Source organism: Stegodyphus dumicola, chromosome 6 (assembly GCF_044657685.1).
Source record: "Stegodyphus dumicola isolate Sdum_Otavi_A_Nest chromosome 6, ASM4465768v1".
NCBI classification, from domain to species: Eukaryota; Metazoa; Arthropoda; class Arachnida; order Araneae; family Eresidae; genus Stegodyphus; species Stegodyphus dumicola.
In genome coordinates, this window is record NC_140773.1 from 189,866,468 (window position 1) to 189,892,129 (window position 25,662).

A 25,662-nucleotide genomic window follows, 5' to 3' on the forward strand; every position below is an offset into this window, starting at 1 on the left:
CGATCCTCTAACGAACAGAATAAGCGAACGCATGGAACACGCTACGGTATGCATTGAATGGCAATGAGCATGGGAGTATCAAAAAACAAAGAATAAATCTAACTTTTAAACTGTGCATACATTTTAAGACTTCGAGATGAAATTAAACGTTAAATAACAATATTAAATAAGGATTAAGCGAAGAATATTTTATTGTTTTATTTATCAACCTAATTTAAACATTACGGCAGTTAAGTTAACAAGATAAATCAATTTATGAAATTAATCAAAACACACACAATGTTTCGGGTAAAAGTATTGTTAAACATTGATAATAATATCTAAAACGTGATAGTAAATTGCAATAAATTTAGGGCTAAAGAATACATTTCCCGTCGATGCGATAAGTGCACTGCATGCACAAAGGGAAAAATTTGGCCGCTCTTTTATATTGCGGCCAGGACAGGACAGAAGTGATTTTTGTTTCCTTTTGCCCCGGTCACATCAGCCAAACGCACCCACGTCAGTCGCTGTATAGAATATCCTGAACAGCAAGTGCTCGACGACATGATGTGTTGCCGTCTATGAAAAGAAATTTATAACCAATAGTACCCCTGAAAAAGCGAACTTCATGAACGTATCGTTGGCCGGTCATTCCCCAGTTGTAACCACATGTAATGGCTTGCGGCCATTGATCATGATGTTGGCCTATACCATGATACTGCATCTCGGATATCGGTACCTTTCCTTGATGTTATCTGAACGATAAGCAGTACCACTCTCGCATCAGAACAGCTGGCGTCTACAGTCTGATGACTGATTGAAATTACTGTCATTTTAAAATAGCACACAAGTTCAGTCCTGTTCAGTCCAATTTGCAATGCTCACGACACCATCGTAAACGTGCGGTACGGGCTGTCTGTACAATGGGACACACGCAAGAGATCTGCGGAAGCATAGTTTTCCTCCTCCCAAACACCTGGCTACAATTTCTCGAGAGATCCGCTGTCTTGGGCAGTAAGAAACTCATTCTCCAGAGAATGAACTTTGGTGAGCTGGTTTCTTTTCTCCGATAAGGCAATGTACCTGCCTTTTGCAGGCTTCGTACATTTAACGTTACATTTCAGTTACACTGGATACAAGTTCCAGTTCATTAAATCTTTTATATAGCCATGAGGCAACAGTGTGAGTAATGCCGAACTCCTTGGCAATATCTGTTATTTTTTGCCCTTCTTTGATATTTTCAATGACACGGCCACGAGTAAAACCATTTAGGTGATGTCCAAAAGACATATCAAAATTTTTAGGATTGTCAATTAACTCATTTCCGTAACTCGTATACTCGTTCCGTTTTCATCAGATCACTTAAATCTTTTATCAGCTCTAACACGCGATGAATAGACGACGAAATAAAACTTTATATACGCATAAATTTTTCATACTGTATACCGCACTTATTTTAATGTTTCATAGTTTGATCCCTTTTCGCTATGGGTTGTAGAGTCCAGTGAATGAACTTCTCTCTGTAGACTGGAGTAGCAAGAAACTACACAGGCGAAGGATTAACGTACCCTTTATTAACTCTTTAAAATGTACAATGCGTCAACTCGACGCTAACAAGCTTTGCCTCTGCTTGAGCGGTAACTGAAAATCACGTAATTAAACTAAAATTTGAAGATATTAACAAACGATAGACCTAGACTACAGGGCTCAGCGAGATCCCGTAACTTAAATTCCATTCTACGCTAGTGGCAGCAAAGCAATGCAATTAAGGCACTTGAAATAGCAATAAGCAAACGTAGCTACGGCAGCGGTGGCGATTAACCCTTTCCGACACGCTACGCTTTAAAGTCGGAGTTTTGAAAAAAAAAAAAAAAAAAAGGTAGCCAGTCCAATTAGGCCTAGAGGAGTACACGAGTAAAATTTTTTTAAGATAGCACTTATCTTTTAATTCTGTGGGTGTGCCCAAAGTGGGCACACTGATTGAATAGAGCTTCGAAAACAGTGCTGAAACGAGCATTGTTCTCAATGAACTGACAGATGAGATGCGGAAAAGCAAAGAATACAGACTCTCAGTTGTCCTAGATTATCGGCCTGTCTGGGCACAATCTAGGGTTCGCCGTTTGATTTTAAGCAAGATTTCAAGGTAAAAATTTAAAACCAATATAGAATAAGGAGATTAGTATACAGCCAAAAAATAACATAGAAATTTCTTTTCAAACAATTCCTTTTATTTCCTAAAAAAATCTGGAAGATTTGTTTGAAAAATGAGGGTCTTAAAAAACTAAACATGGTGTAAATATATGGACTGGTTTGTGTTGAGCTGCCATTTACTATAAATAAAGAAGGTTCAGAGTAACCTATAGTAACCTATAAATCCTTTTTCATTCCATTTTTCTGTGCGTATAGAAGGAAATTTTTAGGTGTGCCGCAAAGGGTTAAAGCCGAACTCTCCCTTTCTCCTACCGAATGTTGGCTTTTAAATACTGCTTTCTTCAAGGTAGAAAAATTTGCATTTCCTTCCGCGCGCTACAACATTTAACTATTCTGGCACCGACAATTAGGGGAATGAAGGCTTACAGGAAATGTTTAAACTCAAACTTTAAATTGTTAGTTAAAACAAATATAAATCCCTACAGGGTGATAGTGTCCTTAGCAATTGTCGAGCAGTATAATGTTCAGTTAGAAATTGTAAGTTACAAAACGTTTCTTTAATTATAACCAGCGGTTCGTTACGAGCTGGGTTTATAATGGTGGAATTTAATCTACATTAGAAAAACATTAATACTTATTATGAATGTACTCAATATTTACCAGTTCCGTTTTTATTTATTCTTTCAGTTTTCGAGGATGCCATAAAATAGATTTGGAAATGTAAGCGATAATATGACTGTTTAAAAAGCTCGTCGAATTCAAAAATAAATGCATGCACATATCGTCAGCTAAAAGCAAATATTTGAAAAACACGGGAAAGACTAGAATTTTTTAGTAGACCTGTTTGAGAACCAACACTCTCAGAAAATCATGCGAAAAATAGAATCACTTATTACATTTCAAATGACTAAATGATAGTTTTTTCAACCTCTAAAAAAGAATTTTTTTAAAATTTCTAAAGCAACTGCTTTTAACTAGATGACTTTTAGCAAGTAAACAACTCTGAAATGTAATTTATTAGCAAGTAAACAACTCTGAAATGTAATTTATTAGCAAGTAAACAACTCTGAAATGTAATTTATTTTATTGACATTGTTACAGCTGTATAAGAAATAACTCATATTTGATTCTTCTTTGTCTCGTAGTTTTTTATTTAAATTTTTCAATTTAATGATTATAAAAGTAATTGAATTTATGTTTTCTTCTAGTTTTAACGCTTGAAATTATTTTTTGTTAGCTAGTTTGAATGCTTGAAATTGTATTGACGTATCTCGTCCAGTATAAAATTATTTCAAAACATAGTCCCATTAACTTGAGTTTAGTTGCAGAGGAGAAAAGAGAAAGAAAACTGCCGTAATTATCACACAAATCTCTTAACCTGTAAATAATTTATATGAAAATAAAATGTATATTCAAGTAATTTTATCGTTAATTCTTCTACTATGATTTTTAAGTAATAAATAAATTAATGTCACTGCCGCGAACTACAAATTTATTGTATCAGGTTATAGCATCTATTTCTCTTAGACCACATAAACTAATCTAGATCCTACTAATGAACCTAGCGATTTCTCGCACCGACGTGAAATAATACCAGCACAGAGGAAGGGTGAAAATAACGCTTTATTATTTTCAACTATGAATAGAAAAGGCACGAACTTCGTGCTTTACAATAACACCGAAAAGTTGTGGTGGAAACTATGAATTTGTAACACATATCATTCAAGACTTTAAGAGAAGAGAGTGCTGGATTAGCATTTTTAAGTTACGGCTAGCTAGGTTGACTCGACAAACCTAACAGGCGTGATAATTATTCAAATTGATTAAGAGACGTATGAGCATAACAGAAAGGACCGAAACGAAACGCGCGCTTGCTAGCGAAAACACGTTCTGAATAAACTCCAAGATTCACCCATTTAGTTAACTTTAAATTTACATCCTGACGAGGAAATGCGGGAAGACGTTCAGGAGTTCAGGAAAGGAATACAAATTTGAATAATACAATAGTTGAAGTAAAGGAAACCCTACAACGTTACATAAAGTTATGAATTTTGTACATATGTAAAAATTTTTTGTGAAATTGTATATAAAGTCGTGTTTTTTTTTTTTTTTTTTTCCCCATAATATAACCTGAAAAATGTAGCAAAGCGATACTTTGACAGAAAAGTACGATTATAGGAGTAAGTCTACTTAACAAGGACGTAAATTGCTAATATGCTAAATTGGCGAGAAATCGCCAAGCTGGTGATGGCTCTGCTGGCCAATTTATTTTTTTTTTTTACCAGATTTTGCGAGAAATCGTCCAAAGTTGCCAAACTTCGTGACCATTTGGCGACATGGTTCGGTCCCTGTACAACTGTAATTGGTATCGTAATTGAATAACTGTAATTTGTCCTCTGTGTAACTGTAACCGTATCTGGTTCTCATGTGCCTTCCAGCAGTTTTAAAAAGTACTAAAGATTTCTCGGCGGCCGGGGGAAAAACTATATCAGATCGAAGAGAGCATCAGTTTCTCAGTTATCAATTCAGAGCTGAATTCGCAGTATTGAGATATCCACGTGAGCTTCGCCTTCTAGATATATGGACTTCTAGAAACTTAGATATATAGACGCTTTGCATTGCTTTGCGTTTCAAGTTCACAGTAGTTTGAAGAGTAACTACTGGCTGTGCTCTGTGATATTGTGAAAAGCTGTACGACTATTTTTGTGGGAAGTTCCATAACTGCGGAGTGTTTCTTTTGGTAAATTAAATTTTATCAATCTATCACCAGTCTATTGCAAACCCAACGCATGCAACATGTTTGTTTTTCTAAACCTGTATTTATATCTTAACTGCTGCTACTTTTTTTAATTGTAAATTCTACCAATATCCATATCAGTATACAATTTCTTACAATAAAATCAACGGATCTATTAATTCAATTAACAAAAGGCAATTTCCGTTTCTTCCCTTAACAACTTCTGCGATGAAGTGTGAAATTTCAATTTTCGGATATTCAATCCTGCTTCTCATTACGTGAAACACTTGACATGTTGACAGGCAATAACTGAGCACGATTTGTTTACATCTACAACAGATCTCATCATTTAGGTAGTATAATACCGAACTGGATATTTTCAAATGAAATGACTGCAGTTAGAGATTAAATTTTGCTATCAGCCAAGGAATCTCAACTGTTAGTTTATGCTTTATCTTATTTTAATTTCTTAATTGCATTAGAATTTATGGACAAGACACAAAGATTTAAAATTTGAAATCCTTTTTTCATCTTCAATGATTCTGGTTCCGCTTCATTATAGACTGTTACCTTCTTTATACATTTGTTTAAATTAATTGTTCGTTAATGTTTGCTCGTATTTTGATCAATGCTCTCTCTCTACCTTTCTTTCTTTCTCTCTATATATGCAAAGTAAAATTAAAATAAATTAAAAACACATCGCATATTTAATTCAGAACAAACATATGCAAAGATCAAAGTGAAAAAAAAAACAGAAGCATAGTGACAAACTGTATATTAAGTGCAAATTTTTCATTTTGGGTTTTGGAATTTTTTTCACCTAACATACAGCATTCTGGTGTTTTGGTAAATTTCGTAGACTAGAACATTCGCAAAATTTGCAGGGTTACTACTCATGGCTCTATAGTAAAACTTTTCATTCAGTCTATTGATGAAATCTTGTATTGTTAGGTCCGAGTGAAGACTTTTATTGCTGACGAAGTAAGGCGCATTGGTGATGAAACGTAAAACCTTATTTTGAAGAGTCTGAAGTTGTTTAATTTCGTTTTCACTGCCGTTTGCCCTTCAGAGAAAGATGTTCACTTTTTAATAATGGAAAGAGCCTGAATACAGTGCCATCAGCTTTGCCACACACTCTGTACATATGGTCAGACCAGGTGAAATTTCTGTTGAAGTTGATACCAAGATTATTAGCAAAATTCACCCTCGGGACTTGGGCTCCGAAAAGCTTAACTTCTGACGTGATAGTGTCCCTTTTCTTATACTATTTCCTTATTAGCAGTATTTTTGATTTTTCTGGTTGAATGCAAGTCTTCCACCTGCTGCACCATGTGTCGATTTTTGGATTTTTCTCCTACATTTTTGTTAAAGCATGGTTTGCTCTTCTCGATTTGAGGACAAGAGCCGTATTGTCGGCGTAATAGTTTAGAAGGATATTAGCATCTCCACTAAAATCAGGAAAGTCACCTGTGTAAATAATATTAGAAAGCGATCCTAAATTTGACCCCTGGAGAATTCCCGCGTGAATGCGCTTGACACTAGAGATTTCTTTCCCGTACTTAACCGTAAAAGTCATCTTTTCTAGAAATGATTTGATCATTAAAATCAGTTCCCTGGGAAATATGAGATGAATCAGTTTGTAAGTCCTGGGTACCAGACTCATTACTGTCTTCACAAAGTCTCGTTTCAAAGGCCATTATTTGAATAGCATTAAAAAGATTCAGAAAGCAGTAACTAGACATTTAAATAGCATTTCAAAAGATGAATTCTCCCTTAGGTGCTACTCTTCAGCTGTATAAATGTGTCAAGCATTGCATATGTTCTCATGATCGTATGTTTAAGGCTAATAAGTAAGAATGTTGCTTCTTTCGTCTTTCGATTTTGTGGGAACTTAGGCCTAAAACTCTGCAGACGCACTGTCTACACCGCATATGAAGATACAGCAAGCGGAAAAGCACAAAAGTGGCATCTATTTTAAAATTTTAAAGCAATGGCAACATCAGGCAATGGAGGAAAGAGGTTGCTGACTCGCTTTGTGAAGCGAGTAATTAATTAATAAATATTTAACTAGAAAGCAAGATGACAATTTAAGCACTCAGAAACTGAGTAGAAAATAATGTTATATATTAACAGAATTTTAAACTTGCGCAGTTAACTTCCAAAGGAATTTGAGTCCCCGAAGGACTATTACTTTCGTTTTGGCATTTTGCGTCGGACTCCTATAAATGTGGGTTCACTTTTCAAACTGTTGCCACAAAATGTTATATTTGAATTATATTGAATATATAAGATATTCAATAATATCTTATATATTATTCAATAATATTCAATATAAGAATTATATTGAATATATAAGTCCTGCATTATATTTGAAGAAATTAAGTAGTGCAAAATCTGATAAATGTATGTATATAGTTCTCGCATTGTGATAAAACCACGGTATCTAGAGCCATCCAATTTTTAATAACGTAATCCTACTGCGAATTTGGTCATCTGAAATCCCAAATTTGAAATTTGGAATTTGTTTTATTATCGATTTCGTATTTTGTAAAACTTTAACGAATTTTTGAGTAACAAACTCAACGATTTCAAAGCGAGCAATGGCAACACTCTACTTTTTATTTCCAGCGCGTCGAACTGTGTATCAGAAATTCTAAAATATGCTCAATTTTAAAATTATTTTCCGACATTGCTATTGAACTAAATTTTATGGCTTAAGGACAAAGAAAATGATATTTAATAAATAAAAGTCATTATTTTTTAATAAATAAATGTCATTATTTAATAAATAAAGGTATTTTTTGTGTGAAACGTTAAGAAAACGCCTCTTTGGACGTTACTTAAAATCTGAAACGGTTCAGATTTTTTGTGGTGTTTTATATTCTTTACTGTCTTTTTAAACTATACTCCCTTCAATTAAAATAATGTGTAAAATATTTAACATTGCAGGATGAGCTTTGAAGTCTCAAAGTATATAATTTAAAGCTCCTAACTTATATTTTAAAAGAACTGAGATCTAAATTTCATTTATTGTTAATTAATTATCATTTGTGAAAAACATTCAAAGTTTTTTATTATTGAATTTAACGTATTTCAGCATATAGTAAATAATTCTCTTTTGATAACAGAGAGTAAATTCACAGTAATTTACATCACAAAGCTAAATTTTTTTTCCCTTTATTAGCTAAGAGCATACTTCGAAATCTAGCATTTACAAATAAATATTCTGAACAAAAATTTGCATGTTTATAGAAACTCAATGGAAATTTCACCAAATAATTACAGAAAAAAACTTATGAAATTCGTTGATATTGAATTCCAGGATCATTTGTGCTTTTAAAAGAATTTCTATTTTAAAATGCATATTTCTTCATCTCATGAATACATCTTTATTATTTTTGGAGTTAAATATTCCTTCAAATTTTCTCATTTTCACTGCGTACAGATTTTTTAATTTTTTTTTATTTTAATAAATCTCTAAAGCAAATGTTAATAAATTATATCAAAAGTAAATAACTTCGTAGCGAATTTCATACCCGTTATTTAGCAAACACAGTTTTAAAAGAGGCGAGGAAAATTCACTTTATTTATATTTAGTATTATCTATTGAAATCTGAATAATTGACTTTTTAATTCAAAGCCAATATGTGATTAAATTAAAATTAACTAATAAAAATTTTTAATGACAATATGCTACTATGTAATTTGAAAAATTGTTTGCCTATTTATAATGATTCATTGTTTATGACTCGTATATAAGTCAGAAAATTATGTATTTTTCCAAATTACTTAATTATACCACTTACCTTTATACTGAAGTCACGTCTTCGCGTTATTTTATGCAGTACATTAGACTGTATTATATTGCAATTTAATGTGGAAAATACTTTATTATTATTTAATTTGGGGTATGTCTTAATTGTATAATTTATCGCTTAAATCTAACCTTAATTATGTGTACAGTTTTATGTTTACTTTGTATCTGTGGTTTGACGTATTCGTGATATAGTAGATATTGTTGAGAAATGACCTACGGCTCCGCGTTTAGACAGATGACAGGTGACGAAGGACGGGGACGCCTGGCGTCTAACAGAGGTAAACAGGCATATGTCCCACACCCTCCCCTATCCAGACGCAACAACTCCCTGTGGCCCCATAAGGACGCACCGGGAGTTTATCGATACTTCAACATAAATTACTACTTACTCATAAATTACTGCCTACTGATAACATATAAATTCGGCTTTTTCGTAAATTATCGCATACACATAAGTTACTGCTTGTGCTTGTACCTGAATTACTGCTTACACATAAATTACTGCTTACACATGAAATACTGCTTACACATGAAATACTGCTTACATTAATATGACTACATTAATATGGTGCATTAATATGATGCTCAGTTACATATACATGCTACATTACACGTTAATTTGATACATAATTACACATTATTATGATACAAATACTGAAAAATACTGCTTACACATTAATATGATACACAATTGCATAATACATTGTACATATGGCAACATTCAGATCGCAGTTCACTCATATTGGGTTATTCAGTGCGGAGTATGAAACAAAATGCTGTTTCAGTTAAAGAATATACTACATAGTTGCAATGCCCCGTTGCGTTACACACATATACTGTTGCACTATACATAACTGCTACTTTACACATAAGTTACTGCCTGCTGATGACACATAAATTATTACTTATATAAGTTACTGCTTACACTTAAAATTCTGGTTACACATTAATATGATACATTATTACATATAGCATTGTCATATGGCAACATTCGGATCACAGTTTACACGTATATTCAGTGCGGAGTATGAAACAGCATGCTATTTCAGTCAGGGATTATATTACATAGCTGCATTGTGCATAGTTGCGTTATACCATTGCATTACATACATATTCTGTTGCATTGTACATAAATTACTACGTACTCATGAATTGCGGCCTACTGATGATACATAAGTTCCTGCTTACACATAAGTTACTGTTTACAGACTAGTATGATACATAAATACTCATAAATTACTCCTTACACATAAGTTACTGCTTGCATATGAAATACTGCTTGCACATTATGTTAAATAGATACTCATTAATTACTGCTTACACATAAGCTGCTTGCACATGATTTGCTGCTTGCACAGAAGATACTACTTACATATTAATATGATACATGATTACATATACACATTACCTTACACATTAATATACTTACATATACACATAAATATATGCATTATATTACACATTATTACTCCTAAATTACTGTTTACACATAAATTACTACTTACACTTGAATTAATGCTTGCACATAGAATGCTACTTACACTTTAAATGATACATAATTACATATACTCATTACATTACACATTAATATGATACATGATAACACATTAATATAATACAAATACTGCTTACACATTAATATGATACATTACTGCCTACGCATAAGTTACTGCTTTTACATTGTTACAGCTTATGCATAAATTACATGTACAAGATAACATACATATTCAGTTGCACTGTACGTAAATTACTACGTACACAGGAATTGCTGCCTACTGATGATGCATAAGTTCCTGCTTACGCATAAGTTACTGTTTACATATGAAATACTGCTTACACATTAGTATGACACATAAATACTCATAAATTACTCCTTACACATAAGTTACTGCTTACACATTAGTGTGATACGTAAATACTCATTAATTACTGCTTACACATTAGTATGATACAAAAATACTCATTAATTACTGCTTGCACGTAAGTTACTGCTCACACATATTCCTGCTTACACATGATTTGCTGCTTGTACAGACAATACTGCTTGCGTATTAATATGATACATAATTACATATACCCATTACCTTACACATTAATATACTTAAATATACATTACATTACATATTATTACTCATAAATTACTGCTTACACTTGGGTTACTGTTTGCACATAAAATACTACTTATACATCAATATGATACATAATTACATACACATTATATACATACATTATTACATATACACATTACACATTAATATGATACATAATTAAGCACACACATTTGAAATACATGACAAATAAATATACATAGAGAAAACACAGTTCAACACAAAATATACAAAACATAACAGTACAGTGATACAAAGTACAGACAATACGACATTAAACAGCATAAAACATATATAAACATTACGTTAAACACACACATTGCATTAAACACATAAAACATATAAGGTGCACAGTTATAGTGGCAGTTCAGTATAGTTTTAGGGAAAGTACTTTACAGTGGCAGTACTAGGCACATTGCGCAAAATGTACGCAATACCCACAAGTGAAACACTAGCGGTATACAGCATGCAGTATGTGTTGTTGCACAGTTTGTTAAGGCAGAATGCAATCACAGAGACCATTATGAATAGCACTGTTTTATAATGGGAGGCAAAGGTCTTGGCCGTAGGGCTTAATGGTGTTAACAATTTTGCACACTGTGTTGATTGCCGCTTTATTTTTAAGGATAAACTTGTGGAAGGCAGGTATGTTCGTGGGTTCCGGGAAATGGTGCTGTTCTGTGAGTGGGCACCAGAAGATATAGTGATCGGGTGTCCCCTCTTCCCCGCATACACAGCGATCCGTATTAGAAATAGTGCGTCTGTTGAAGTAGTCCGGGAAGGGACCGTGCCCAGTTACAAAGTTAGTAAGTGGAGCGTTTGCTATGAGTCTCTCCGTTGTCACCATCGGTAGAAAGCCATACACTCTTCTTCCTGTGTTTCCATGTTCCCATACTCTTTGCCACCACTGGACTGCTGCGCCTTTCAGCAGTCTTTTAAGATGGGAAGGTGGCGCCGGAACAGCGATGGGACGTGCGTTGATGTTTGAGGCTGCCTCTTTGGCGAGCACGTCCGCTGCCTCATTACCTGCATTGCCTTCGTGAGCTTTCACCCACGTCATGTTCACGTGTACCTGTGGGTTATCTTTTAAGAGTTTTTGAAGGCGGATGATCAACGGGGAAACATGGTTGTGTTTGCTTAGGACCAGCAAGGCAGACATACTATCCGTATAGAGATAAGCTTTTGAGATTTTTCGGCTTATTAGATATTCAACAGCAGCTGTAATTGCTATCACTTCTGCCTGAAAGACGCTATTGCTGTCACCTAGGTGGCCTTTCCAATGATGTAATTCTTGGCTTTGCCAACAGTGCAGGAAAGCACTGCCAACGCCTTCAGCATGTTTAGAACCATCAGTGTAAAGTGTATGGTTGCTGATGTGCTGTATTTCCTTGTTGGGCTGTTGCATGATGTGGGTGTGGACCCCTAGTCCTTTATGCGCTGGATGTGTGTGCAGCGGTGTCTTGGGGTGCTCATAAAGTGCTGGACTGTAGAGAGTACCTGCGAAGGAGGCGTCTTTCCTCAAGTGAAAGACTCTCGTATATGTCGCCTCTAGCTCGGCCTGGATGTGTAGAGGGACTATACCTGCTAGAGTAAGGGCGGAGCTCGTGGCTGTTGTGCAGTATGCCCTGCAGATGCTTATGACAAAAGGGCGTTGGAGTGATGTTAACTGCTTGATTTTCCTCGTTGTCATAGGTTGAGCCCAGATTGCAGGTGCGTACAGCGCAATCTTTTCCACCACCGTGCTATAAAGCACTTTTTGATTGGGGGGATTTAGTCCCCAATTCCTTCCTTGAAATTTCCGTGTCATTCTGGCTGTAACGGAGGTTTTTGCTCTCTGTTGCTGCAAATGTGGCACCCATGTTAAGCCAGAGTCCCAGACCACTCCTAGATACTTCTGTGTATCCGTGAATTTAATGTTGCGGCCAAGTAATCGGATACAGGGACGACGTACAGGCCTCGTGCCCGGTCTCGGAATGAGGAGTGCAGAAGACTTGGTGATAGAAATCCTCAGCTTAAGGTCTTCGCATAGGCTTGCGAACTTGGTGCACGCTTCGCTGCCATTGGCTTCAATTTCGTCTCGTGTGCGACCTTTAACAAGGAGAGCCGCGTCATCAGCATATGCAATGATAGTTGTGTGATCAGGCCACGTCGCTTCGAGGATTTTGTTAAATGTCAGGTTCCAGAGCAAGGGCCCTGCACAGGACCCTTGTGGACAGCCTCTGACTTGGGTCTTAGTAACAATGCCATTATTGCTTGCCATAAGTAATTGCCTATCTGTGAGATAACTCTCAAAGACTTGGTAGATGTTCTCCGGGCATTGCGCCTCTCTGAGGGCCTGCTTGATGGCGGGCCACCAAAGGGTGTCGAAAGCGCTCTGGAGGTCTATTGAGATGAATGCAGTCTGAAGATTCTGTGAGGATTAAGCTGGACTTCATCATATATTCGTTGAAGGGCATGTGTGGTTGAGCAACCTGAACGGAAGCCATATTGCTTGGGACTGAGGAAGTTGTTTTTGTGAATATGATACTTCAGCCTGTTAACTATGATCTTTTCATAGATCTTACCCAACGCTGAAAGGAGACAGATCGGACGAAAGGAGCAGGGGTCTATTGGGTTCTTATCTTTTTTGAGAAAAAGTACCACGTGTCCCTTCTTGAAAGCTTGTGGAAATACTCTGTGGTGCAGGAGTTTATTGAAGTAGAGGCGAAAGAAGGTGGGCCGTGCTCGGAAGGCGACCTTTAAGATTGCATAATCAAGTCCGTCCGGACCCGGTGCCTAATTCAGTGGTAGATGGCGGAAGATGTGAGTGATTTCCTGCATTGTAATGGGGACATCTTCTGGCGTTCTTGGGATCTCTGTGGAGTTTCTCAAAAGTCGCTGGGCCGTCGTGTCATCCTGTTCTGGATCCGCTGGGAAGATTGCATCAAGCAGTGCTGTGGCCGTGGACCCTGCTAAGTCAATTGTTTGTGGTAGATTCCCTGGCTGCACTGGCACTTGTGCCGGCTGGAAGATTTTCTGCGTGGCCAGTTTATGCAGGATTCCGTAAGGATTGCTATTGCTGGTACAAAAATTGCGCCAGCTGTTGATTTTGGCTTCTAGAATTGCTTTTTTATAAGTAGCCCGTGCTTGTCGGAATGCAGTTAGCAACCTTTCCGTTTCTGTGCCGTCTACAGCCGTTCGGAGACGGCGACGTAAGGCTCTGCACCTTTGGCGCATTTGTCTCAGCTGCCTAGTCCACCACGTAATGCCTTGCAGTTTCTTGGCAGTCCTGATTGGTAGAATTCGCTCGCATGTGTCCTTGAGAGTGGTGAGAAGATTATCTGTGTAGATATTCATATCATACTGGTCATTATGCGTATTAAGCTCCATCTCTTCTCTTCTGAGAGTTTCGCTGAGAATGCGATGCAGATGCCTAATCTTGCCACCCGGAAGCTTAAACCTTTTTAATATGCTAATGCTGGTGTCTACTTGAATGAGGAAATGGATGTACTTATGATCGGAATTGCTTTCGTCATCCATGACAGTCCAAGAGTAAATATTGTTGACAATGTCCGAGTTGAAAGGGTCATGTCGGGTCAGCCTTTATGATACGAGTTGTCAAATGTCGGCTGTGCACCGGGGCTGTTATGCAAATGCAGGTTATTGCTCGCCATGAAGTTTTCCATTTCGTGGCCCTTAGGAGTCGTGTCACGGTAGCCCCAAATGACGTTGTGGGCGTTTAAGTCGCCTCCAATGATGTGTGGTACCGTAGGACATTTCAGTCTAACGTGATTATATGCTGTAGTTGCGTCAGTGAGGTCATCACTGGGGGAGGAATAAACGGAGCTTAGTATGAACTGTTGATTGTTAAAGATAACTAGTACGGAGACGAAATCTCGTACCATTGAAACCATGAAAGGTGTCCAGGTAGGGTTACAGCAGGCAATGGCTGCTCTGGGTGCCTGCTCTGCTGTGGATTTCCTTTGGAAGATCTTCCATGCCAGGGAAAAACTTGCCACCTGGCCTTCACGGCAGTATGGTTCCTGAATTAGAAGAAAGTCTAAATTATGATGTATTGCATGTTGTATGGCTTGGGTTGAGGCAGCTTCTGCTCTCTGCAAATTAATTTGAGCGCATCGTATGGGTGTCTGGTGCTGGGTGGTTTCCACTTTTGTTTCTAGTCGATCTTCAGTGGGTGGATTTTTCGTTTTGTGTGGCGTCCATGCTGGTGCGGAGGTACTTGGTCGTTGTGCGTTATTCGTAGATTGTGCTTCGTCGGATTCGCTCAACATACCGTGCATAGGTTGGGCATCGGATGTCGTATGCTGGATGGTTGCAGGGCATTGTACTATGTGTTCGGAAATTTGTATCTGCGCAGTTGATACAGGTGGGCTTTCATGCGCGGCAGTCCTTGATGCTGTGGTTGCCCGAACAGAAGGCGCAGTAGATTTTATTCGTGCAGCCTTGTTGAGTATGACCGAACTCTTGGCATCGGAAACATCTCTTGGTATTGAAGTGTTCCGCGATGCGGTGTCTTTGCCAAACAATGAACAATTTGGGCCATTGGAGGAGACTTCGGTAAGCTGCTGGTTGGCACTCCACGATCCATTCAACAGTATTTTCTCTGTCTTTGAGACGGTAGAGGATCTTTGCTGATGTTTTGGATAGATGGAACTCGGAGCTGAGCGCTTTTTCCAATTCTTCTGGCTGGACATCAGGTGACACACTGTGTATGGCCAATCTCGGTAATCTGGTCTTTGGTTGTCTGGTCTTGACCAGATCTTGCCCCTGTTTACTCTGTAGGGTGTTGACTAATTTCGTTGCGTCCTCTTTGGTTACGCAGTCTACCGCTAATCCTCCCTTCTGCAGGTTCCGGATGGTGCTAATTTTGACTCCCAGCTTTTGTAGTGGAAATTTCTCGTTGAAGACTGTTTTCAGGTCTTTGCTAGAGGTTGCTGTATTCTCTGTTGGATAAATGAGAATAGTATGCTTCAGCTTCGGGGCGGCAATTTGTGCGTAAGATTTAACGCGTGTGCTGTTGGAAGCTGCCGTCTGTATGGTGATCGGTGCTGTGAGAACTTCTTCCTCAGTGTTCACACCTATTTCAGTAGTAGGCCGAGGGTTATCGCTGTCTGGACCCTGTAGGGCCAGCTTTCTGAGTGCTTCTATTATAAATCTTATTTGGTCTCGTAAGTCAGCTGGGAGTACTGCTGGTTTGCCGCACTTTGTTTTGCTGATGCGCAGAGCCTCGTCTGCAAATGAATGAATCTTCTCCGAGTAGCTTAGAGTGTCTCTCTGGGCTGGATTTGTAAGGTCGAGGTCCCTTGCTAAAATGGAGTTGTCACTTTCTTGCATATTTCATCAATTGCTTAGTTGCAGGAGAAAGTAAATTATAATCACTTTGTCGCTGAGAACACTATTGTGAACACTTGAGCTGTGTGCTAAACACAGATTGGGTGGAATACTGTTGCAAATACTTATACACTTGAACACAGAGCACTTTTATAAACACTTGGGATGTGTGCTAAACACTGATTGCCCGGAACACTTTTGATAACACTTGCACAGTATATTATCACAGTATGACATTTGTACACTTTAACACTTCGGCACTAAATTAGTGTTGCATTATGCACTACACATTATTCTTGGTGATTGTGCACATAGTTACACTATTTAAGCAATTATTACACAGTTACACTATTAAGCAATTTACACTATTTAAGCAATTAATTACCCTATTTAAGCAATTGTATACAATTTGTACTACACTAATCACTAAGGTTACTGTGGTGCAGATAAAGTTTTGATTACTTGAACACTGAATTAATGTGGCACTCTATACTTAATATATTATTGTCATTCGCTACCTTGTATATTGCACAAAAGTGAAAACACTGTTGAGCACAGTAGATATGCGAACCAAGGTGCAGTGAAGATAAATGTTAATTAAGTGGTACCGATAACCACAAATAATTAATTAATTTGAATAACTAAAGTTAGATCATTACTTTCACAAATGCCAGTTAATACATTGTGATTGATAACATTATCAGAGTGCAAGAAAAATACAGCAATTATACTTGAGTACAGATAATAGGAGAACTGAGATACATAGCAAATTGGAGTAAATTTAGTAGAACCGATAAGTACAGATAATTAATTAATTTATTTAAGCGAAAACCTAATAGTCCGGTTTCTCTAGAGAGTTTTTTTTTTTAAATCTGTATACTATTCGTCACTTAAGGATTTAAGGATGACCAGTAAATTTAATTTAGTTAAATAGCAGATATTTGCGGTAATTGGGAGACGAGATAATTAATTATTGCTGCTAATTAAAAAAATTAAAGAACAAAAGGCCTACCTTGGCCGTTACGTTTCTTCTGCTTTCATCTGTTGCTTGCACTGCAGGTAATCCAATGTAATCCGATTGAGAAAAACACAGAAATTATAGGTAAACACACTCACACTGCACTGTATAATATCGCAAAAATTGAAGAATTTCTTAAGTCCCGAAAATTGCTGAAGAAATTAGTAAATTCAGAAGTTATTGACGGATTTTCTCCAAATTTTGAAACTTCCACTTCCTGGGGCTTGAGTTGAGGAATGCCGTTTATTCCAGAATGCTACGCCAATTATGGGCTTAATTAGCAGGCTGATTAGTATTACTCCAGTACCTCTTGTTTACCTTTGTAGACTGGTTTCAATTCGAGGACGACGGGGGGTAGAAGACATCCGGTTGACCGTCGGAGTGGGAAAAGGTCAGAGTTTACCAAATTAAAACGTGGTAAATCATATAAAAATTAATTAGTCCGCGTTTAGACAGCTTCTTCGCAAAGCGGGTCGAAAAGGAAGCTCCTCCAGCGAAGCGGAAAAAGAATACTGCCGGCTGAGGAGTGTGAGTCAACGGCGGGCTTAGGGTTACCAGAAAGCGGCCGGAATGCCAGATTTGGCACGAAATTGCCCATTTGGCTGTATTTTGAGACAAAATTGGCGATTTGTCATAGATGAAGTGAGAACATTCTAGAATACATTTTTGGCGGTTTTCTCGAAAATATTCTCGAAAGTAGGCTAAAGCTGCATGCACCCTTCCTGTTCCTTTTTTTTTTTTTTTTTTTAGTCATTTGGATAACTCCATGCTTCATCAAGGTCGAAATATATTTCCATTTATCTGCTGCTATTCATTTCGTTTCCATACAGGTTTCTACTTATTGATGATACACATGTTTTTAAAGACTTTGCAATTGATTTCAGCGACGACGGGTTTTTTCTTATTAACAACGATTTAATGTTAGAAACAGAAAGTACCTTTTTCAAGTGTTAGTCTTCTTTTCATGCAGTAGTAACGATTCACGGTATTCTTTTTCTGATTAACAATGTTACTTATTTTGCACTTTAAAATTTTAATACCATGCATTTTTTAAAGGTTTTGATTTATAAAACTAAACTCAGAGAGGCAACAGCACTAGTGGGCCACGGCCTGAAGTGTCCTGAAATCTGCTTTCTTGACCTTGGGCCCCGGAATGCATCAGCATATGCCTTGGATAAGTGGTCAACTTGTGGACAAGCCCTGGACAAGTGGTCAAGACCCCAGTGTTTAGTCCCCAAGCGAACATGTTACTCAATTTATCGACCCAGTCAAGGGATGAAACGCTGAGTCAACCATGCCCAGCTCGAGGATCGAACCCCGGACTTGTGGTGCAGCTGCGCGACGCGCTGGCCTGCCAGAAATGTTTATTACAAAGCATTTGCTTTTTCCTAATTCTTTATCGAAATCTAAAAATGCATCAATGTGTTTCTAAAAATATATGAACATCATCTGTATTTTTATATGGAAATTATCTATGTAAAGCTTAAATAATTGAAGACATTGTTTGTTTTTTATTTAACTTATTTTGCTTCAATTAATTTAATTTTGTAAATTTCAGACCAGAAAGGAAAAGAGCTGATCTCGAAAGCTATGCTCCAATTCCAGAATCTATCTTGTATTCGGTTTATTCCGAGGAGCTTGGAGGAAGATTATATATACATAACGCCAAATGGAGGGTATGTAATAAGCTTCTACATCCATAGATATGTAGCAACCTAAACCATTGTCATTTAATGTTCTCAAACTCAATATCAAACTGCTGATGTTATGTCTTGCTGTGTCAAAATTCATATTAATTCTCAGAGTCAGCATGCAATTACTGCCAGTTTTGATGCGCTGTTTTGTAATACTACTGCTTTTATTCATACTTAGACTCATGCTAATAGACATCAGCTCTACAAATAAGTTTTCGTATTTTACATGTATAATTTTTAAACTGAACTTTAACAGAGTAAGGCAGAAATATCGCCGAACTGAATAACTATTATCCTGTGTTTTAAATGGTCTTTTCTCTTGGATTCTCGGCCAGAAATACATTCTCTGATGGATCAAAGTAAAGCATGATTTTCGGCTATCGCCTTGATCACCTGCTGGAAAGCACGAAATTTGTGTTTTTAAGTGTACTAATATAATAAGGAGTTCTAATTAGTCGACGCTTTTCATTCTACGGAAGATCTTTATGAACAAAGCCCAGTTCCTTAATACTGGAGTCATTCCTTCAATAAACTTGTCAGAATGGTATGATAAAATCCCTTTCCCTGGGAGAATAACCTGGCGACAAATATCCATGTGAGGAATCATATGGAAACTGAAAACAATGCTTCTTTATTAATTAATAAATATATGGAGTTTGAAATTTATTTAAACGATATAATAGTTATCATAAGCTGACGAACTTGTTGACGGACCAGGAACAAGCTTTCATAGTACTACATTAGAGTCAATTGCTGCTACATTAGGATAGATTTTCAAATCCTTTGCCATTTGAGCTTGAGATTGTAGAGCTGTCACACACCCAAAGATTATCCACAACGGAATAAAATTAATATATTATATATGTTACAGATTTTGCATATATGTAAATAACTTAAGTAATATTATGTGTGAAATTGTAGTATTTTTGTATAATGTAACATGGAATGCTTGAAGAGACGATTATCTGCCGGAAAAATAATATTACAGGAGGCAAATGTATTTAACATATTTATTGACGAGATATCGCTAACCTGGCTATGGTTTTGGCGATTATTTTTTGTTGCCATATATGGAGAGAAATCGCCAAAAGCCTCTAAACTTCACGACATTTTAGTCTGGTCCTTGTTTAACTCTAACTGGTGCTGTGATTGAATAAATGTAATTTATTCCTATATGTAACTACTGCAACCGTATCCGGCCCTTACATGCCTTGCAATAATTTCGAGTAGTAGAAGGTATTAGAGATTTTTCGGCGGCACGGGAAAAACTAAATAAAACAGAAGAGAGCATCATTTTTTCAAGTGCTAGTTCAAAGCGACTGCGGAGTATGAGATATCCGTTAGAGCTTCCATTGCGTTGTGCTTAACATAGTTAGTGTAACTATGTTAAACAAATAAAATGTTGTGTAATATTCCAACCTATAATTTACAGCTAAATGTGTGGAACCTTGAGAACTGGTAAGCGAATAATCGCTTTAGTTCAGTAGACAGAGAACAGACTCGAGAAGTGTTAATTAACCTTTATTATTCAAAATAAATTTAACAGACTTTCCTCTCTCAGGACGTACAGAAAAGCCTGTACTTGGACTTGAACTCAAGAATGCTGCGGAATAAAACTTAACTAAAGAGATATCCGAAGTCATCACAATTCTACAGGAGTTGGCTCCTTAACGCTAACTAAACGGCGAAGCTATCAAGGGCCTGATATACGGCCGAGCGTAGAAATAGCTAGAGAGAGTGTAGCCTAAGAGGCGAACGCGCGCAATCTCTGGCTCTCTAATGATGTCAGTAGAACTTCAATTTTAAATACTTTCTCCTCCTTCATTTGAATTTAACCGCGATCCTGAAAACACGATCTGGCAGGAAATGTGTAAGCTGAAATTAGAAGCGACAGGAAAGTGGTTTAAAATTAACTGTAAAAAACTTAGAATAAACCTTATAACTGTTTAGGATCTTTCTGTGGGAAAGACGTCAATGTAAAATATTAAATGAGGCAAAAAACAATATAAGGGATTAGGCTTTTATTAAAAATTTATTTTAAAGTAAATTTCAGTTTTGTTTTAAATTTATACTATTATTTTTTAAAGGCGTTTATTTTTGTACATTGTGTCTTTGTTAAAAAAAAAAAAAAAAGAAAAGAAAAGAAAGAAAGAATGATCATGGAAATTCTGTTACTTTGAACTAAGAATGGAGTTCAGAACAATTTACTAGATTTCTGCTAATAGCATTTCATTCGCATGCATTTCATCATGCGTTCCACCAGAACTGGAAGCCAGTTGCCATACAGCAAGAATTTTGCACTATTTAATTCGTGGACACTTCATAGACCATGCATTCTTCCATGCAAAATTTATATCTTCTTCTCATTGACTTGTTCTTATACTCTTGATCCCACATTTAAGTTACGCTAAAGGAATTCATTTTTCAGGACAGCCTACTCGCAACTCCTTGGGAATTCTACAAAAAGATTTTTTCGTTCGTAAAAGAAATGATGTAACACTTCTTCCGGAATATATAAGAGAATCCACACAAGCATTACGAGTATCGCCTAATATATTACGAGAAGCAGATCTAAAATATACTTCATGGAAACACCGAAAATGCCTTTTCAAATTTCTCGTTTCACGATACCTCTAAACGATTCACATTTAATGTAAAGCTTTGTCATGAACCGAACTTTAATTACTTTTTATTTATGCATATACTGTATTCTTAACCTTGCATTGTAGGCGAAATTAATTAATCAGAAATCTGTGTCATTTCTGAACTGAAAGCTGTTAATTTAAATTCCCATTATCAAACATTTGCACACATATCATTTCTTTAAGCTATCTTTATGCCTTGTATTAAATGTTACATAACTGAGCTTCTCAATTAAAATCTCAGATTGAGTATTCTTTCCTCTGTCATTGCATGGCATTGAAGCCTTCATGGGGTTCCAAATACGTCCGATCTGAAACGTGCGAGTTTTCAAAATTCTTATCTGATTCATATTTGACCTTTCCAAGGGCGTATCCTGAATTTCCATAAAGGGCATGTTGCTGAAATCAAATATTTCAAATATTATATTAATAAATGAAAATTAGAATTATATGTATTTGAAAGTTGAATATAGTATTTGCGAATTAATATGTTTTTAAACATTGCATAATATATAAAATGATTTAAGACATATAATACATATTCAAATTATATTTTATATAACATATATTTAAGTTATATTTAATATTTAATATATAAGTTATATTTAAGACATAACTTTTAAGTTCTCAGATTTGAGGAGTAAGATGGAAATTTTTTTAAGTGTGCAAACACTTTGCATCATAATTCAGTTTTGCGTCTTTTATGCAGATCGCATTATAATATATTTCCAATTTCAATTCTTCAAATGAATTGTATTCATTATTGGTGAAATTTTATATCAAGCATTGATAAAATTTTAACAATGGTGCAGTTAATGTTGATATCAGCAAAATCAAGTATCTCCTCAAGCTTACAAATTTCACTGATCATGTTACGAAAATTGTTGGTACTAGTAACATGGTACGTACAATATTATTCATTGCGTATGTTTACATATTTATTACGTGTTCTATTTAATTTATTCCATACAATTTGAGTATGCGTCGTGTCTTGATCTTTATAAGTGATTCCCTTTATGATTTATAATCTTTAAGTAGCTTTTATTCGTTAGAGGGTGATCAAAATCTAGCCATCGGTAGAATTACGCGTTTTGTATATCTATCCGTTTTATTTTCAATCATGGCTCAAATTTAAAAAAAAAAAAAGAAAAATGAGTCTCTTAATAATTCGCTTTTAATTCATTACCGTGGTCTACAACTCAAATTTCACGCGGGCCAAATGCAGGATCTGAAAGTAGCAGACCGGCCACAATTAAGAAAAAAATCTAAATGACGATATGACATCCTTGTGCCGCCTATTAAACTGTACACACTTTTTGCTGAATTTCATTTAAACATACTTTCTAGAATTTTGTTAGAGATATATTTCTCATTTAATTAATTCACTTCTCACTTCGTGGCAAGGCAAAAATACATAAAAGCTCAAAAACATCTTCATTAAGAATCAATAAAATACATAAAAACCTAAAACACCAAATGCAGTTAAAAACAGTTTAAAAAATTTTACAGATAAAATTCGGATTTCTGCGCCAAAACAAGAAATTTGACCTTCGGGCAGAAAGACACCATTTTCGGTGCACATAACTCAAAGTTAACTTTTGGTCCCACTGGGCGAAAGAAACTTTACTCTTTGCACCACGTAGAGGGCTTCCGACCTAAGGTGATACCTAACAGAAATAGCCCACCCAGTGGAAATAATTTATTGAAGAGATACTTTTTACAGAGTTTTTACAATGAATATTACAGTGATATTTTTACATTACTTTTACATGACAGTGAAAATTATTTACAGTCTTCTTTGCATTTGCATGCTACGGTAGTTCAGATGATCAAAGTTATAGTAGTTCAATGTTTCAGAGGGCAAAAGACACTGAAGTTGGTGCACCGACTGATTTAATTCAGTATTCTACTAAGAATTTCAAATGTAAACAAATGGTGGCCTCATTAGGCTTAACTCGCAACTTTTAAATTGTTGATAATTCTATAACTATTGCATTCAGGTTAAATACGGGCATAAAAACTTTAACCGGAACATAAGAACAACATAACTAAATTACTTTATAAGGTATTTCTCTCGCCTTCTTAGCGTGTCTTCGTGGTGTAATGATCTGCACGTTGGGCGCATATTCCAAAGTTCCATGGTTCGATTCCCGGCAAAGGTGTTGCTCATTTTTTAAGTTTCCTGTTTCCAAAAAACCTAACGTCTCTACAGTGGCGCCCGAATTAACAGCGTGGGGCAGGATGATTCTCCACACTCAGGATTTGGCGATTGGGTCCCCTAAATCCCAGTCGCCCTTTAAAGGGATGAGTATATAAGGTATTTCTCCCGCCTTCTTAGCGGGCTTTCGTGGTGTAGTGGTTTGCATGCTAGGCGCGTATTTCAGAGGTCCGTGGTTCGATTCCCGGCGAAGGTGTTGCTCATTTTTCAAATGCTTCCAAAAAATCCTAATGTCTCGACAACTTTTAAAGCAGAAATGCACAATTTACCTGCATGACAGAACTTGAAACTAAACAATAAAAGCTATTCACTTTTTTTTTTTTCTGTGAGACATACAGAAAAAAGTAATTTTTGTACGTAAATAATTATATGGCGTTCCGATTTTCGAAATGTTCATAATTTTGGAGGAACGTTAGCAGACAGTATCTTCATGTCAAATTGTACATACTCATCGGCAGTCTGATTCTATTCGTAGATTTATTAATTTTCAGCTACGAAAGAAAAAATCTGCGCAAATATAAGTGTGTCCTGAACTTTCAGGGTAGCTATCCTCCAAGTTTAAAATCTGTACAATTATGAAACATTGTTCCGATATTTAATATGTTAACTTTGAATTTAGAAATTACTCTAAAACTGATAGTTTTAGAGTTTGTAGTTGAGTTTAAATACAGCGTAATCAAAATTATATTCAAACATACGTACACAAAAACACTGATTTTGCAAAACGCTATTAAGTAAATTTAGATTAAATTATCTGACATGACACATAGTGTCAAATAAAAATACAAATTTCAAAATCTAATGTGAATGCGTATGACACGAAGCCATATGATTAAATAAATAAAGTAGAAAATGCCATTGTAATGCGGATGCTTCCTATAATTTCAGAAAATATTTCTTATTACAAACTTCTTCTAGATATAAAAGTTCTTAAAGCCAGAAGTTAAAACTTCGACATATATAACACATGACGACACATTAAGAGAACACATGACGCCACGGAATGTTGTTCTCTTCTTCAATTTATACGAGATCTTTTTTTTAGGTTAACAAAACACAAGTCATGGCTATCTGTCATTAAACCTTTCTCATTAGCCTTCTAAGCAGTTAGCCTCCATGCAAGGGGTCCATCAACGGATGAAAACTGATAGACCCTTACATGGAGCTCACTAGCCTAGTAATCAAGTTCTTCATGTCAGGGGCCGTTAGAGACAGAAACCAATTTTAAAATCAGTGTCATTTTTCAGATTTTATTCTGGCTTACTATGAAGAAGTTCAGAGTTTTCAGATTGTGTCCAAAGAGCACAGACTTTGCTCTGAAACATTCAGCATTTTGCTACTTTAATTTCTTACTCCGTACTTTAATGGCGAAAGATTCTCAAAGGCTGTTTTAGATGATATTTCTGCCCGGTAAAAAACTCTTCTGACTGTATGAACATTTAAATCAAACCCTGAATTCCAGATCCCGAGGAAACTTGTTTTGTGCAAAGCATGTAAAATTCTTATTTTAAATAGTTTTAGTTTGTAAAGAAACTATGTTCTTTTCCCTGAAATATTTCTTATTCCGTATTCGCTACATCGCTTCTTGTTGGCTATCTCAATAAATTCAGCCAAATATCTCATGTTAGAGTGGCCAAGTACATTTAGTGGATTATGCCAAATGTGGCTGGTTATCTGTCAAGGGTGAGAGATGGCTTCTGAAAATCTTTCTAAATGTAACTAGTTCGTTTTTACATTACTCATAACAAAATCGTGAAAACAGCCATGTAGACAATTCTTTCGCCAGGATTTGAGCTACTGTTAAACAACAGCGCTTAGATGGCTTTAAACGCTCGGGACCTGGTAGGCATGACAGAACGGTTTAATCTTGGCATTGATTAGTGTACTATCTATGTGGCTACATAATCGAGCTCTTAATTACGTATTTCTGTGAACAGACTCTAACCTAATGAATCGCTTTTGAA

The 25,662-nt window shown here is 36.2% G+C and overlaps 1 protein-coding gene across 1 annotated transcript in view; it reads left to right on the forward strand.

Moving 5' to 3' along the window:
* The window catches only part of LOC118202160 (zinc metalloproteinase nas-13-like), a 197,657-nt gene that overhangs the window by 149,143 nt on the left and 22,852 nt on the right, over positions 1–25,662 (forward strand). The window contains exon 4 of the mRNA XM_085817930.1: positions 18,703–18,820. Within this exon, the coding sequence (XP_085674056.1) occupies positions 18,703–18,820 (118 nt within the window). The remainder of the gene's footprint in view (positions 1–18,702; positions 18,821–25,662) is intronic.